Source organism: Chiloscyllium punctatum, chromosome 19 (assembly GCF_047496795.1).
Source record: "Chiloscyllium punctatum isolate Juve2018m chromosome 19, sChiPun1.3, whole genome shotgun sequence".
NCBI lineage: Eukaryota > Metazoa > Chordata > Chondrichthyes > Orectolobiformes > Hemiscylliidae > Chiloscyllium > Chiloscyllium punctatum.
Window position 1 is genome coordinate 90,656,973 of NC_092757.1, and position 17,480 is coordinate 90,674,452.

General features: G+C 42.0%; 1 protein-coding gene and 1 long non-coding RNA gene across 3 annotated transcripts in view; one reads left to right on the plus strand and one right to left on the minus strand.

Annotated features, from left to right (window-relative positions):
• Window positions 1-2,210: 2,210 nt before the first annotated feature.
• On the minus strand, window positions 2,211-15,443 carry tbx2b (T-box transcription factor 2b). 2 transcript variants are annotated; one of them, XM_072590048.1, is made up of 7 exons: window positions 14,770-15,443; window positions 13,440-13,707; window positions 10,892-11,038; window positions 8,847-8,923; window positions 8,266-8,435; window positions 6,137-6,756; window positions 2,211-3,759 (listed from the first exon to the last, which is right to left on the minus strand). In XM_072590048.1, exons 1-7 carry the CDS (start codon window positions 15,141-15,143, stop codon window positions 3,301-3,303), a joined length of 2,115 nt encoding a protein of 704 aa, XP_072446149.1. In that variant the 5' UTR covers window positions 15,144-15,443; the 3' UTR covers window positions 2,211-3,300. The 2 variants fall into 2 exon arrangements, with proteins under 2 accessions (XP_072446149.1, XP_072446148.1); XM_072590047.1 differs by having other exon boundaries at window positions 13,428-13,707.
• A 42-nt stretch (window positions 15,444-15,485) lies between these two features.
• Window positions 15,486-17,480, plus strand: part of LOC140491608 (uncharacterized) — a 57,297-nt gene continuing 55,302 nt past the window's right edge. The window contains exon 1 of the long non-coding RNA XR_011963341.1: window positions 15,486-15,724. This is a non-coding gene — a long non-coding RNA (uncharacterized lncRNA). The remainder of the gene's footprint in view (window positions 15,725-17,480) is intronic.

A 17,480-nucleotide genomic window follows, 5' to 3' on the forward strand; every position in this document is an offset into this window, starting at 1 on the left:
AAGATTAAAGAAAGTCACCTAACGCTAAAGCTTCGTTTCTTGTCGTTATTCAATTCCTGTTTTCAATCTTTACAAATTGCGTATTTGACATCAATGTTTTTTGGTCAATTCAACGTTTGGTGAAATGACTTTAACAGTAAGTTGACGTCACGCCAGAAACTGTCACAAAGTCTGTGGCTCTTAACAGTCCCAAAGCAACAACGCTCAAGCTCAGCCCCCGCCTCCCGCAATGTTGCATGAGCCCGGGAGGTGGCGCCCAAACAGCGTCAAATCTCGGCAGGGAACTAAAAATGAAGCCATCAACTTCTGACACAAAATCCCATAAATCTTGCTGGTACGGAGCACTCGGTAATTGGCGAGGAAAAGACTGTTTATTTCATACATTAATGGCCTGAACTTAAAGCCGCCAGGTTGAATTTAAAGTACATAAGCACGACCTCCCATCAATCCAGACATCAAAGTGATTTCTCTTTTTAATTTATTGGTAAACCGGTACCCTATTAGCCAGGAGGAGGGGAAATCCTCAGGATCATGTTTCAAACAAACCTTTTGGACTTTTTCGCAAAATTAACAATCTACCGACCTCAGGCTACCTGGCAGGATCTGTCATAAATTATTGAAGTTTATCAGACATGAGTTATTAAATTTGACAATGTTGGTGAAATAGTGAATTTGGTATCTGTCCATTGGCGAGCATGAACTGCTGAAATAATTGGCAGCAGAAATGTAAAATATATTAAGGCTCATTCATTTGTGAAGATTTCTTTGCCAATATGTGAGCCTGTATTTGTAAATGAGTGTGTTCGCGTGCAACTACAAGTGAGCAGTTCAATTCTGGATATATCTCAGCATGTGTATCTGAATGAGTATCTGTGCGAATACACGTGACTGGCTGTGCGTGTGCACCTGAGGATGTGTTTCAGTCTGTATCTACGTGCACTGATCTAGTATATCTCGGTATGTATATGTGTGCTTGTATTGTGTGTGTGGCTATAGACCTGTATCTTTACTGGTCTGACTTGTATGTGCTCTCCTGTGTGTGACGTAACTGGATCTGTATGGGATTATAGCGAATTTACAAAGTTTGTTGTCTTGTGGCCCTCCCCAACAAATCTCATCTTTACTCCCAATATTCGTTCTTCCGCCGAGCGTGCCTTTCTTTTAAAACTTTCACTCTTAAAGCCCCACACTTCAAACATTCTGCAAACGGAGACATTTCCCCTTCCTACAAAATATTCAATGACAATGGATTCCTTATTTTGTCTTTGGGTCGGTGTTGAGTAAAACTGCACACACGGAGACATATCTCCCACAACTATTGACAACATCATTTTGCTACTTCTAATGTTTGATAACTTTCACAATTTTCTTAATTAGATCACTTCATTGAACCCACTTTTTCGTCCCTATTCTAAAATGTGGTTACAAGTCCAGAAAGTATATTGTGCCTATATATGATATTGCTCAGTGTAAATACCAAACTCCTTTGATGGCATGTAGTATTTTGCAGTGTCTGCTTCCCAAATCAAGGTGACTCGAAGAACGTTTATTTGCCTGCAAGTATAAGATCCATAAACTCTGCTTTTCAATTATTTTAAACACTTAGATTTCAGAGCAAACTTGTGGAGTCTTAGCCGCCGCAAGAAGCGGAACTCTCACTGTATTTAGTATAGGGGTAATTGTATTGTAATAAAACACCAGCGTAAAGTTCCCATATGTACGTGGCCAGGACAGATCGAAGTGTGATCTGTTGATGATGTAGATGACTTATTCTAAGTTTGAACAGGCTACAATGTGAAAACATCCTATTGATGTTTGGGTGAAATCCAAATGTAAAGTAAGTGGAAGAATTACTGTGAAAGTCAATACGTGGCTCTCAGAAAAAGGATTCCAAGCAACCAAAGGAATTCTAACGTTAAATCCAGTAGAAATAAACCCTGATTGACACAGCAAGGTAAATCTTTCCAGAGGAAATAGCCCGCTAAATATGTATAAGAATTAATTAATCTGATGAGGGATAGGATTGCACTGTTCGATGGTGTGTGCGTAGATAGGAGCGCTTAGAGGGCTGTATACAATTAGAACACCGCATCAGAATCCTGATCCAAAAGCAGGATTTCCCATTTCATCCCCACCATAAAACACTCAATATTCAGTCTTTTGATTCGGTTAATTTTGGTTTTATAGCTTTACCAACTCGACAGTTAGTGTTGGGACGATTGTCCTTTAATGTGACATTTTCCTCAATAATATGCGTACAACTTCAAATTATTTTTGTAAAGTCAAATACACGTTAAGTAAATGCTTACATACAATTACACAAGTTCACACCTAGCCATACATAAGACAGACACACGCTTGGACTTGCACTCACACACACACTGCCAACTCAATATAGCACAAGCACGAGTTTCACTTCAAAATGTTTATTGAAAGTTGTGAGAGAATTCTTATTTTAATTGTTGATAGATTACCCGAATAACCACCACAGTTTGAGATACTTTTTTTTGTTTTTTTTTTATTTAAGCCGCTTTGTAGAGAGCCTGGTGAGAAACTCATTAAAAATCTACACCGTGAGGTGAACGACCTGAGGTGACAAAGCAGCATTCCTTGTATACCCCGCTGGCACAGGACTTATAGATGTAGTTCTATTAAATCTGTAGCATTGTACAGAGCGCAGTTATTTTTTTAACAGGTAACACTGCAATAGCATTGATGTAATGGATGGCACATTTTCGTTTCCAAATCATTTTCACGAAAGCAGGTGAGATAGACCTCTAGAAAACACAATTAGAAACTCATTCTCTCTCAAGCACACACTTCCCCAATGCGCTATAATATTTCATTTTACAATATATTGTGATGTTCGTGTGTAAAACAAAAAAAAACAAAATGCATGGAATTAAACTCTAATATATGTACACGTGAATTTACAACTGATGAATAAATTAATACCGATTTGCATATTCTGCCATCCATAGCTTATTTACACAAAATTACTAGTTAATTACATAAATAGCAAAGATCTTTTTTTCCTGGTGTGAATTACATTTATGTAATGCGTTCTTTTTAGTAGTGAAGTGGTCGTTCCTTTATTCCAACTTGTAACGCAGTTCACGGCGGTGTTCTCAATGCTCCTGCCCCTTTCTCTGTGGAACCAGCACTGGGTACCCTCTGTGGTCTCTGGCCACTAATCGACCACCGCCGCTCGCCTCGATCGGATGCTGAAGGTGTCTGCACTGTGAGGTTTGTTTTTGCATCTATTAATAGTCCTGATATCCCAAAATGGACCAAAAGCGTTCACTTTGGGGAGTCCCTGGATGGAGACGTCTCCCGGTTGCCCTCCAAGCCACTGACCAGTCTCTGGATATTCTGCAGTTCATTGATCGCCTCTTTGGCGGTCACTCTGGGGGACAGTGAGCTGGCTCCAGTCCTTAAACCGCCCCCGTTACTTTTGAGGTTGAGTTCCGGCGCCAGGCTGACGGAGACAGGGCTGGAGTCCCGGCTGCACAATTTGCTGTCGGAGCCGCCCAGAGCTGAGGGCATGGCCGTGGTGAGGAGGTTGGTGCCCGCCGGGATGGAGACCGGGATTGGGTAAGGATTGAAGCGAAGTCGGGGTCGCCCGCCGCTCAGAAACGGGTGCCGGTGGAGAGAGGAAGGAGCCCCGGAACTGTTGGGCATGGCGGCAGCTGCAGCCGCCGCTGCCATGTACGTGTAAGGGTAAGGGAAAAGCCCCCCGAAAGTGGTCATCGGAATCCCCTGGATTAAAAAAAAACAAGACGGGGACAGAGAAACAGACAACTGGTCAGTCATCATTAGAAAACATTTCACACCCACTAAAGGAAGCAATCCCGTTAACGGTTGCACTATAGTCTGATGCAGGGCTGCAAAAGTAAGCTTTAACAAAAAAAAAGCATTAATAAGGGAGTAAACATGTGGAACTCTCCTCCAAACGGTTGGAATCAACTAAAAATTACAAAACTCAGATTGCTGATTTTTAAAATTATCTTTTGAAAATACTGAGCCAAGATATAGACCGAGTCAAAATGGAAATCAGCCTCCAACTGAACGCATGTTGGATATATCTGGAGGGGCTGAATCGCCTCCTATTTTGACATTCCTAAATATAGGATCAAGGACAGGTTTCAGTGTAAACAAATGAGACTTTAGAAAATGCAGAGCTGAATCTCCGATCTGATCCCAGAGGCCAGTGATTCCGAGACACTGGCATTGACACAAACGGTTTGGCCTCCCACCCAGGAGGACCGGGGTGAGTGCTGCTCAGCTGCACCTACCCCTCCTCCTATTACCCGCAGGTGCAGCACTTTGCAATGAGAGCTCTCTCCCCATTATCCATCAGTATTTTAACTGAAATATATTACATTGGATTCTCAGAACTGCACGTTTGGCATTACCTGGCACTTTAAAATCGCACAGATCAACACCAATAAAACAGTTCATTAATTTGACAATAAAACTTATAATTGGAATAGAAATTCTAAACGCCTGGATGGGATGAAAAGGATTAACTGCACGCACTAAGAATATTTAGCGCAACAGAGCTGTTAACGTCTAAGATAAATAAACAAGGAAAGAAAGCATAGCATGTACAGTACTTGTTTTTCTACGTTTGCAATCATCCATTTTGGATCCATTTAAACAAATACAATTGAATCTGTCAGAACATTTGATGGCTAACTAAATAAAACTCAATGTAGCATTACAATATTGAATCCCGTGGCCCAATCCCAGTATTGACAAAAAAAATTGGATAGATAATCAAATGAGTGGCTGGTTAAGCAGCCCTTAAAAAGATATTGTAAAAATGTCTTCATATCTGCCATCCTGTCTGTCTGCAATTATACCTTCTGAATGTATACATACATTTACCTGGTCCTACATATGATGCACTCAAGCACATTATAGAAAGTATGTGTTAATTGCTTTTGCAAAGTAAAAACCACTTCAAAAACTGCAAGCTTCCTTCAGATATTACCTAACCAGAGAAGAAACATTGTCTTGGCCGTTATAAGGTGGTGAAATATTTTGCGAAAATCGTCCAACCTCCCAGGAAAACTCCCAGGGCAGGATTTAGCAATCTATCAGCCGTCAACTTCTGCTCAGAGCAGTTGGGCGTAGATTAGAAACAATTGATTAGGACCCACTGCAACTGGAGCTGGGATTTAATGATTTCATATCAAAATGTAGGGGCGTTAAAAGTTACACTTCTCTATGCCTCCACAACCTGCATAAAACGCTGCTAGTTAGACAAGGAATTTTTGGGTTTGGATAACACTGATGGGGGGAGTTCAGAATAACTGATTGTAGGGTGTTGCACTTGGAAGCTGAGACCTGCCATCATCGAGGCTGATCTGGTATAAAGACTGAGACTTCATGCCCAATTGTTCATTAAAAAGAACTCCCTGTATTGGTCAGGGCCGAGCTTTCAATCCGCAGTGTTTGTAAGATTCCTGGGCTGACAATCAGTGCAGCAACAATAAAAGGCTTTAAAAAATAACCCGATTATATGTTCACCCCGGCGGAATGACAGATGGGAAGAGAAATGTGCGGAATAAACGGTCTCTTCTTTCACAGTCTCTCATCCTCTCCCTCAATAATTTCCATTATTTTTCTCTCTCTCTCATGATGCGCTGACTCGTTAATGGCTTGGTCATTTTTTATGTCTCTCTCTCTCCGTCTCTGTGTGTGTGTAGTCACTCTCCTCCTGCACGTTCCGTTTTCTGAATCCTCGTCAATGTATCTCTCTATTTCCACCCCCATCCGCTCTGATCTAAATGTATTGGACTGGGAAATAAAGACTGTAACTTTCCCACTCCGGGATCTGCTACCCCAAACCTTCAAAATGGAAGAGGGTCGCTTCAGGAAAAGATTGGGGGGGGGGGGGAATAATGGAAGAGGAACGGGAAGGGTTTTTCTTTTCAAAACTTCATAATCAAACGAGTTTCTAATGTAAACAGTTTAGTGTTCCAGGTTGATTTCCGCATCTGCAAATGGGCCGTGAATTATTACAAGTCTCAGCGTTTAGTTGCAATGTAAATGGCTGACACTAAGTGGGATGGGGAAGTTCATTCCGGTCATTGAATTCAGACAGACGCCGCTTCGGCGCCTTGCTTACCTGAGAAGCCAGGACGTGCTGAGAGAGGTGGAAAGGGAAGTGGGGAGCCGCGCCAGCAGAGTTCTGCGCCGAGGTGATGGTCGCGTTGTCCAGGCTGCCTGCTCCGGATACCGAAGCCAGTAAGTGTCCCATCCCGGTGGCCATTGCTGAGAAAGCTCCGGGAGCGACTGCAAACTGCCCCGGGTGGATAAAGAGAGGCTGTCCGACATTTAAAGGGTTAAGAAACTGCTGGCTGTGTAACCCCGAGAAAGCCAAGCTTTGCAAATGTCCAGCGTTAAGGTGAGAGGGGCCGTCAGTCTGTATCATAAGGGGAGAGAAAGCATCTTTATTCAAACATTCAGCGTCCTTCTTAGCTTCCTCCTTCCTCCTCCCTTCGCTCTTCTCTCTCTCCGAGGTTCTGTGACTAAAGCAGATGTCACTATCCCTGCGCCCTTCCAGCGAGTCTTTCTTTTTCTCCGGGTTAGATCCCTGTTTCGGTCGATGGGCCGAATCTCCTGCCGCATTCTCGGCGGGTGGAGTGCTGCTTCTGGAGCCTGCTACTCGGGGGCTGCCACTAATCGCGGCAGCCTGCTCCTCCTGCCTCTCCAGCTCAGGGTCACTGTCCGCACCCGACTTGTCATCTGAATGGACCGAGATAAATCAAAGATGGATTTGAAACGACTTTGAACTTTCGTCAACAGAACGGAGAGATTAATCTAATGGGCTCCCATCTACATCCAGCGCTCAACAGAAAGAAGTTTAGAGAGTCGGCGGATATTTAATTAGAGTACGTGTTATTATACTAAATATGTCCCTCAACAAACACCAACACATTCAGATCAGAATCTACAAAGAAACAAATGAATTGAGCTACACCCTTGATAAATCATGGTCAGGACACGAAGTTGGATGTTTTAATAAATAAGAGAAGTGTTAAAATAAATCCAGGACTTATTTTGCTTTCATACTCTCACTTGTTGACTGTCTTTATTAGAGCGTTTAGTTTCTTGAGAGTTCGGTTCTGAACGGATTTCTACAATTACCCGCGTTATTAAAACCAGAAAAATCTGAGACTGGGAACAGATGTCAGTTTTAAACGTGATCTCATTTGGAAATATTAAAGTGAACTTTGCTTTCGTTTACAACGTCTAGATCTACAATGCCTCTATACAAGTTGATTTAAACTTTATATAAATAACAGGCACGCAAGCAATATTCTATTTATAAAATTAATGGCTACAGCACCTCATTAAAATATTGGCTCCAATAACGGTGAACACAGATGCCTTTGGATTAAAAACTGTATGATGCAAAACCTAGAATGGATTTTCCCAACGATTGCACCCATTTGTTTAGTTACAATCTTTAGTTTGAATTATTTTAGAACAAGTGGTTCCAATAAAGATAGGAGCTTTCACAAACTGACGCCAGTAAACATAAGAATCAAACCCCAGGAACAGAAAAGTTCAAAGCCGTTTGATCCACTTGCCTTCCGAAATGCTCACACCCTTAACGGATGGGGAGTTAGTTTTTTTATAATGTAAATAGAACACACGCTCTGTACGTTTTATATTTCAGGGATTCCTGTGTCATTTCCACTCGTAAAAGCGATTCATTACTCAGGTTGGATCGCTGGCCTCTCACTTATATTGGCTGTGTTGTTGAAAGATACATTTCTAAAGCACCAAGCATTGTCTTTTGGCTTCTCTCTACATTTATATCATTTCAACAAGATCTCCCTTTCACACCAACAACATCATAAAATACTAATATTTAACTCTGGCGAATTAGACAGGAATCGCAACTATATGAATTCCTATCTGGAGGTACATTTCCCAAGAGACCAGAACATTATGTAATTGGTCAATTCAGAATTGTACTTGCAATTTCTATTTTTTGTTATCTTCACAATGATGATTACAAAGTCTTTAGTTTCTGAAAAAGTTGATATTTGTCCATGGTTTTGGATCTGCCAAATGCATTTATTTAATCAAATAATGACATCAGGTTTAAAGGTTAAGCCACTAGCCCCTTGGTTAAACTGGAGACGCCATACGGTCAACAAACCTTTCGCCCTTGATCTCGGGATTGGGTCAGAGACTGATTGTTATCTCCCTCCCTCTCCAAAATCCACCCTTCCTATCTCTTACCTTTGGATACTTGGCTGAACTGCAGTGAAACGGGGTCTGCGGCTATGGGCGAGCGCAGGGACTCCCTAGGCAGCGGTTGGTCGCTGGAGGAGGCGTCAGAATCGCCGCCATCTCGGTCTCCTTTACATTGATCTTCATACACTCGCAAAGAAGGGAGAGAGAGCTGTTTTCTGGGGAAAAAAGCATCAATTTGTCTCTGTGTTACAGTGAGACAGATAGCGAAAAACAACATGTGTTAATTCCAACCTTTGAATGCAAGTCAAAATGATACTAAGATGTAAAATTCGTCAAGGTCTGAAAGTACAACCCTCCCTCACATTTTTTACAATCGATAGTGTCATTCTTTAACTGACCGCCAGGAGGTACAATGAGCAACCTGCGGTGACCTACTGCACTCTGTTCCAGCGGAGAAACGGCGCGCTTTCCTTTACGCCAGTCTGTAACGGCGCAGCTTCAAATATATCCGCTTGTGAAATCGCTGAGGGGAAACGGGGAGAACCATCCAACTCCAACAGGCCCCTTAAGAAACTATTTCTAAGTCCGTGTTGAGATCCGTAACGATAAAAAAATGTTTTCATTACCTTTTTTCCCTTCTCCCGTTCCCAGTGTCCCTGAATCCTTTTGCAAATGGATTGTTGTCAATTTTAAGTTGCGTTATCTGTCGAATTCAAAGGGGAAAGAATTCATGTTAATAAATCTAAAACGTGATGAGCGCACACAACCGCTTTCCCAAATGAATGCTATTTCAGAATAGTGCATTCAAACAAAATAGCATTAGACTTATGGGAGTGAGCAAAGTTAAATATGTCAATGGAATAACATAGTTGTACCCCTCTTCCATGGTCAATATTTACCGCTCTGTTAATATCACGAAGATGACCTCTGTTTATGGGAGCGTGCTGGTGTGCAAATTGTTTACAGTTTGTTTTTGTGATGTTTCCTGCAAGTGACTCCATTTAAAGGTATTGCATCGGCTGTAAAGAGATTTTGGGCAACCCGCCTTCCAAAAATGAGTTGAATTCTGCTGTGTGGGTTTTTGAGTCTCTGTAAGGTTATTCTAGTGAATGTAATTTCATGAAAATCTTATTAAAGTACTGCACCAAAAAAATCGATTTAAACATTAGGATATAAAGATATAAAGTTCACCTTCCTCTCATTTTCCTTGAAGGTAGAGATAATGGGAGATGCTGGTTATTAATTATAAAACTGCTTTACTTGCAGGATCTCTCCCAACAAGATTAAACATTAATAAATTGAGTCAATATTAGATACATGGGGACTTTTCTCTCTGTGTAGCTATGAACAATTTAATCTTACGTACCACTAAGAAGGTAATGAAGCACTCCTAAAAAGGTTTTTAGCTGCATAGTTCGTGATCAAGTTATGAATGCCTCAAACAAATGATGCTGTGTGTGTATTACCTAACATATCAGTCTGCCTTGCTTGTATCCATTCTTCACCACACTTTTGTAAATAAAAAGCGAACGTCTTCAAAGAGGCAAAACACGTAAGGAGTGAAAAATTAGCCTGAAATGTCACAAATCCGTGAATTTTACTGAACGACTTGCGCAACTTCAGAGCAACTGCCCAGGTGGCCTCATTGTTAATTTCTATGTTTTTCTTCAGCTACTTGAGCAACAAAATACATGAACAGCTTTTCCAAGGTGGAAGCTTTGGCCGCAATATCTTGCTGGCTACATTTATAATGTTATTTTTAAATGTTGCTACATCAGGAAATTATCAGGAACGATCAACAGAGCAGGGCTTCGTTCAACTTCAATCAGTTGAATATTCAGTAATGACATGCTTTTATTGATATCAATGTTCGCCAAAGAACCTAGTCTGAATTAAACAGAACCCCTCGAACCAAGGTATCCAGCAACAGTGAGATAGGGAAGAGAAGTTTCTACGAATGTGGTCAGTGATCAGCACTCCCCAATCAAGACCTAATCCAATATCGATACAATTTACTTCAATTTGTATTTTGCCCCCAGCACCTTCATGATGCAATGTAAAGCCTAGTATTTAACTTTAACTGCTCTCATTGTCCTAGCAGCTCTTCAGTTTTCACACAGGTCAAATTCGGTGTGGTGGAGGTGGTGGGGGAGGGGGGTGAACTAAACTGCCCGCTATCTTTACAATGGGAGTAAAGTGTGTATTAATCAAACAGCAATTTCATTTTCAAAATGTCAAAACCGGTCTGTTTATTTCCCTGTATTCCCCGTGCCTTGACATAAAACGTTTTATTTGTCCCAAAAAATTATTTTAATAACTGAGGTTTTATTACTTCAGAAAGAGGTTAGCTTTGAATGCTACTTCCAGCCCTGCTTTTGCAAGCCTTAGCTTTCATTTCTTTCTGTCTTTTGGGTTTGGCCCCACCCAAGACGCCGTCATTTCTTTTTTTTTAAATTGGTTTCAAGAGGAGATGCCATTAAATGAGGTGAAAAATGTTTGTCATATCACATCTTCAAGGACATAAAGGAGTCACAGGGAGAAAAGTCTCCAACCATTCTGAATCAATGGGACAATTAAAATGTTGCATGGCTTGTGAATCTCGCCTCCCAACCTTGCAGGAACGAATCCTGTTAGCTGCCGGGGTGATGGGACTGTAGTGTGCCAAGCTCACCTTATCGTTCTGATAGGCTGTGACCGCGATGAACTCTGTCTCTGGAAACACGTAAGTTCGGAAAGTGCTGTAGGGCAATTTGAGAATATCGTTGGCGCGGACCACGTGGAACCTGGGCTGGTATTTGTGCATAGAGTTCAGGATGGTCTGAGAAAACAACAGAAAACAACTCAGGTTAAGTCCGCAGAAGGGCAGCCCGCAGATTGCCTCTTGCTTCTGGGATCTGGAATCTGGTGAAAAACACGAACAAAACTGATCATTTCTGGCGATTTCCATCATCGCTTAACTCCTCAGCACTCTCCCCGCACACAAAGGCGTGACGTTGGGATACTGCACCTTACCCTGGTGGATTTTAATTTTTTTTAAATCTCAGTTCACGTACAAAACTTTAAACTGCCCTGCTTATCCAGAGTAAACAGCATTTATATCCTGCAATCAGTACAAAACACCAGAAAACTAGCAATCGGCGTGTGTACCTGAGCACTAGAATGTATATATTTTTTTAAACTGGAGAAATACTGAATAAGATTAATCCGTGTATAAAAAAAACATTGTTTATTATAATTTGTATTTTTTAAAAGAACTAATGACATTAACCATGTTACAATCAGCTCTAATTATTATTTTACAACAAAAATGGCAATTGCAAAATGTCTACTCTGGGCTGTAAGTATTTTGACATGTTTTGTATCACAAACATCTAATATTGAGGTCACCAGTTTCATGCTGTAATTTGACTTCAGTTTCTCTCCTCCATTTCCCCAGCTATATTATAAAACATGGTTATTATTACACCATTTCTATGACAAGGTTCACGGATTGGAATCTGAAAAGGACTTCAAGAAAACCGAGAAAAAAATCTTCAGCTTAAATTTAAAAAAAAAAGGTCCTGGCAAACACTGAAAGCCAAACTGAGGCATTGTCTCTGACACATAAAAGACACAGACACTGGATCTGGGCATTGATGCGTCATCTGAACTCTGTCCTGGGTTTATATAATATAAAATGTTACAGTGTTTCCCCGCTCAGGCGTGCAAATCATCTAGAGCCAAACCACTCAGCCTGGATCAGCAGGACAAGCCTGTGAGTCCCTGGGCTCTCAAAATCCTTCTGATATAATTCCTTTAATCTTCAACAAGAACCTTCAAGACAGAGAGGCCCGAGATACACCTTTCAAAAATGAATAGTATTTCCTATTATTTATTAATAATGCCAATTGCGTTTGCAATTCAATCACACAAAAGTAGGTAGTAAACAATCGATAGAGTCTTTCAGTTTTTTATTATGTCTCGATAGATTAGTCTCAGGTTTAACTGAAACCCTTTTTTTCAGTAATTTGTTTTTAATTTTTGGATGTGTTACTGGTAAAAGCGAGCGGCATTTTCTGTTCACGCTTGCTGATCTCGGCCAAATGCGCTGTGCTTCAGGGCGCTTTCTGCACGGTTCCAGTTCATAATGGCTGCTTTTACCTCCAGTGCCATTCCTACAACCTTCAATCAAGTTTCCCAGACAGTGCATTAAAACATGCACCCCCTCGCAAATAAATGGTCATAAATTGTTTTCCATTGGCCCCTGTCCACCTCTAAAGCATCACTGGCACGATTGTTCGGAGACCGACTGGCTGAAGATAAGAGATCACCCATTCAGTAGTCAGGCTCTTTCTAACTAGCGAGCTCTCAGCTCTCGCTCCCTTTCTCTCTCTCCTCTCTGACGCCACAAAGCCTGACCTGCTTTTCACAATTCATATCCTTAATACACTTCAGCCTGTCCCCGAGTAAGAGCACTGCAAAAAATATGGCCTGAAACAGTAATATTTACAGACATGGTTATAAATTCTTGAACCTCGACACAGTATATATCTCTGATTTCTAATGTCTCCCTCAGCCTTTCATATATTTATGCTGAGTCTTATCCCCGATTCAAGGAGTGTAGGACGATTAACAAATCTGACAGCCCGTGGTCATTGTTTCAAACGGCCCCCGCCTCTCACAAGAGGCGGTACATAGATTGGAACCCCAGCAGAATTCAGGTTTCTTTCCTGTGCATTCAGCATCGTATTGACCTGCTTTATTTCTATTTTGACCCTCAACGATTTTATTCAGAAGTGAAATGATTGCTGTAGTATTGTGGAAGGATATTGCCTTAACATATTCTATGATATTCTGTTAATGGAACTGTATCGATCTTATTGGAGATAATTCAGATCGGTCTCCTTGTTCCCAATTCTGGACTGAAAGTGGCCTAGTGTCGCTGAGGACCTTGTTTCACTTTTCCTAGAGATTATTTCGCCTATTGCTGAGTGAATTCCGTCAAAATCCATATCAAATCTGTCATGCGGGAATCAGTTTTAAAGTTTAGGCAGAAACAGGGACAAGGCGGTGTAAGTGTTCGACGATGCAAAACATATTTTAAAAACGTAAACAAGATAATGAATGTAACAGTCCCACGCATGGAGCAGTTGTTCAACTTGGTAATCTCACCGCAAATACTTACTAAATAGAAACGAGTCAAATGGAAAGTAAATAAATCGACCTACAGCAACACTTACGAATCCATGCTTGTCGGATATGTTGTTGGTGAGTTTGAGTTTGTGAAACGTGACTGCTTTGGCCATCCATTGTTCACCGGTTGCCGGACTGTCTGGGTGAATATACATCCTCTTTGGCATCTCCGGATCGGCTTTCCCGGCCACCATCCAACGCGAATTGTGAAATTTGTAACGGCAGTCGTCCGCTGCCACAATGTCCATCAGTAAAATATATTTCGCCTTTTTATCCAAACCGTTGACTCGCACTTTAAACGGTGGGAACATTCTCCTAAGACAGCAATGAAACACATGAAGCAGGACATTTAAATAAAGATGGGGTCGTGCTGAGAAATACAATTCAGTTTTTAAGCAACGGTCAAGTTATAACCTGACACTGAATCAAAAGTACATTTCAGCCATACACTCAAATCTTCATATCTCCTGGAACAGCTTTTGCCCCCTAAACTGGTAACCCTCCAATTAATTATTTCATTCTCAAAATGTTGAATTAATATTGTAAATAAGATACAACAATCCCCAGTTTTCTTAACGTGAGTCATTCTTATCATGGTTTATCCCCTAGTTTAAAACCTCCGAATAAGGCGCAAGTTTATTCTCGTCAAGCGAGGATTAAGACAGTTGGCTCAATATTTGGCCACTTGTTAAAATTGTGCAATCTCATCGCATCTAGTTGATCTTTCTTTTGGAGCCTGCTCGACCCCTTCCAGTAAAGAGACATTGGCCGATTACCATCAATGATTATAATTAGCAACAGACTTATCGCTTCAAACTCAGAACCTCCGTAAACGACACTGGGAGCGTTAGGGACAGCTAAGGGGCCAAATAGGAATCCTTCCAAAAATACACAGTAGTTTGCTGCACGGTTTTTTTTAAGGTAGAGAACAAGTTGTCGGAAGTTGTATGGCAAAGCTAAATAAACTCTTCAATGTAAATGTGGAGGTGCAGTTTTAAACTGCGTGACTGGTAAGCGACGGAAAGGACACTGAAATAGCTCAGTCGCCCTCTTTCTATAGATTTAAAAATATATAGCGATGACTCACAATCCTGAGCAGAAAACACAATCTATCGGGGCTATTATTTCGCTCTTTAATAAGGAACTGCTCATCAAAAGTGCTCGCCTTGGCAGCTCCGATTCTGCCCTTGGCATGTCAATTTGTTACTCTTAAGAATTTTGTGAATTTACTAGAAACAATATAACAGATGACGGATTATTAATTGTATTTTGCACTTTACAAAAAAAAAGATGCAAATGAGTTGGGAAAGTTAAATAATCCTGAGAATGAGAAAGCCTGGTATATGAACTGGGGACCATCCTCAGCGTTATCCGTACCTCCCAGACTTGGTAATAACCATTTCAGTGCCGACTTTGTGAAACTGGTCCCACAAATCTTTAGCCTCCAGGTTCACTTTGGGATCGTCCTCGACCTCATCCTCCGGTTCCAGGCTCTTGAGAGGTCGCAGGTGTGCCGACTGGTGTCCCAGAGCGGAGACGCGGATCCCGGCCTCAGCCATGTTCGGGTCTGTCAGGGGTTTGCCCAGAGCTCCGGGCAGTGAGAGAGCAGCCGCCCCGCTCGGCGGCAGAGCCAGAGCGGGAAAGAAGGAAGGTTGAGCGGCCAAGAATGTGCTCATGGGGAAATCCGCGGCCCGGTGAGCGTGGAACGGATGATAAGCCATGCTAGACGCCGCTAAAACTGGTTCTCTCATCGGTGCATCCGGAAAAAGGGGGGGTGGGGAGAAGATTTCTGTTGGAAGAGTCGCCTACGCCGGATCTTCCTTATACCATCTCCTTGAAGAACACGTACAGTTCGGCAATCTCTTTCTGTGTGAGTTTCTCTCTCTCTCTCTCTCTCTCACACACACACACACACAGACAGATCCCTCCTGCAATGATCTCCCTTCGGCTCTGTCCTGCTAATGAGCCGCCCAGTTGATTGGTGATTTTACACGCCCTAACCAATTGTGTGCCTGGAAAGGCGGGGTTTTCACAACTAAAGGCAGGATGGATGAGTTGAGAGAGAGGAGGGGTGGGGAAAAGGTGTCGGAAGCTTCAACGTACAGTAAGCATCACTGAGATCGCTCTTTGAAAACATGTCAACAAAATTAAATATTAACCAATGACAGAAGGCATTCCCCCCTTCTACTCCCCCCGATTCTCCTCCACCCCCACCCCCACATGCTGCCTCCATCGTCCCCGTGTCCCGGATTAAGAGAGCCCGGTCCCGGACACCGACCTCACGGCGCACCGCAAAACACCTCGAGCTGCTAAAATCTCCAAAATCCAGCAGGTAACATGTCGATGTAGCAACGTGCAATTATTTTAAGCATAAAATAGGCGGGTTCTGAACGGGACGAGAAAACCTAAACCTGTGCGTTACTCCAGATTGAGTATATTTATTTTAAACTAGTACATTAACAATTGTAGGTATTTCATGCTGGTGATTAGATCTCGTATTGTTTACGGGCTTGAATCGCTGTGAGTGAAAGCTTGTAACGTTGTTTGGGATGTTGTAAATATTTGGCAGAACTGATCAATAGAATCCCGAATTTTTGCTCCCAGCAACTCTTAATAATCATTCCCCGCTCTCCTGGTTTAATCAGACACCAAGCACAGAGACCCTACACTTTACAAAGTTAACAAAAGCAAGAAATTTCAATTTTGATGTGTTTCCAGATTGTTTTTGCTAAGAATGAAAATGAATCAATTTAAAGCGCCCACGCTGTTTTCATTTTAAAATGCAAAGTTTGTGAAGCCAAACTTTTAAAAATCTTTAGTTCTTCTAACTGTACACAAACACTGTCCCTTTGCTCGTAAAATCACCAGCTAGAAGCAACATTGACATTTTTCTATATGGCGGTGGGTCCCACCAGATGGCGTAATTAGGATTTGAAATGAAGTTATTAGAAGATAAAACGCGACCTTACATTGTCGAGCGGATCAGTCAGGGTTTTCTAGAGGGGAGAGGGAGGGGGCAATGTTCATCCTTTCTACTCTAGTTGCCTTGTCTGTGTCTGCTCCGTACAACCAGCCCTGGCAACGAAAATTGGGACGTTGCCCTTTTTAATCTTAGAACCAGCAAGTTGCCCAAACGCTTCAGCGCTTTGCGAGTCGTGGGAAAAGCCGGGCGGGACGCGCCAGTAAAACCGAACTGACACTATATATTAATGTCTCTATATACCGCTATTTATATACATACTAGCTATAAGATTTTTTAAGGAAAGGCTAGAAATGGGGGCGAGGGGCAAAAGGGAAAACACCATGAATTTTCATCTGCGGGATTTCTAATGGGTTTGTTACGGCCAAGGGTTTGGAGTTTATCGGGACGACAATCCTTAACAAGCCAATGAGAAAATGTCATAGAGGGAGTAAGCTGAGATTCGGAGGTGCGCAGGAGAGCAGATTCTCGGGGTGGGAAATGTAAGGTTCCTCAAAACCATCTCCTCCGATTAAGTCGGACATGACTTGTCGAGAGCGCTTGGCGCCAGTCTGCTGACGTCCAACAATAAGCACCGTCTCCTGTCACTTTGCATTAACCAAAGAAATGTTACCAGCCCCTCCTCTCCTCAAATCATACAACCCTCCCCGAAATAACCTCCGCTGCAAACATGGAAATCGAAGCGTGTCTGCCAATTTCGAGTAGGGTATAGAAAAAGGCCGAGTTGCTTAAATAATTAATTCTGTTGGGTTGACATAGATAGAACATCAGGGATCGGCGTGTCGGCGTTTTGCAAGCGGGGTAGACACACACTTCGGTCGGTCAATGGCTCGGTTCCTGGCTCTTACTTTTGATCTAGAAGCCTCAGACCTGATTGACCGAAGAATGAACTGACCTGAGCTAAACGATAGAGAGAAACAGGCACGCGCTCACTCGCATAATTTGTCTTTTAACAAAAGGTGAATACTTTTGTAAGAAACTCTTCATCTTCATTCTTTCCCGCACATCCACATTTCATCAGAAGATGCGAGTCGACACAGCTCATCTGGACTGAAGGATCGAATTTTTTTTTTAAAAAAGTTAATTAACAGAACCCGATGATGTAGTT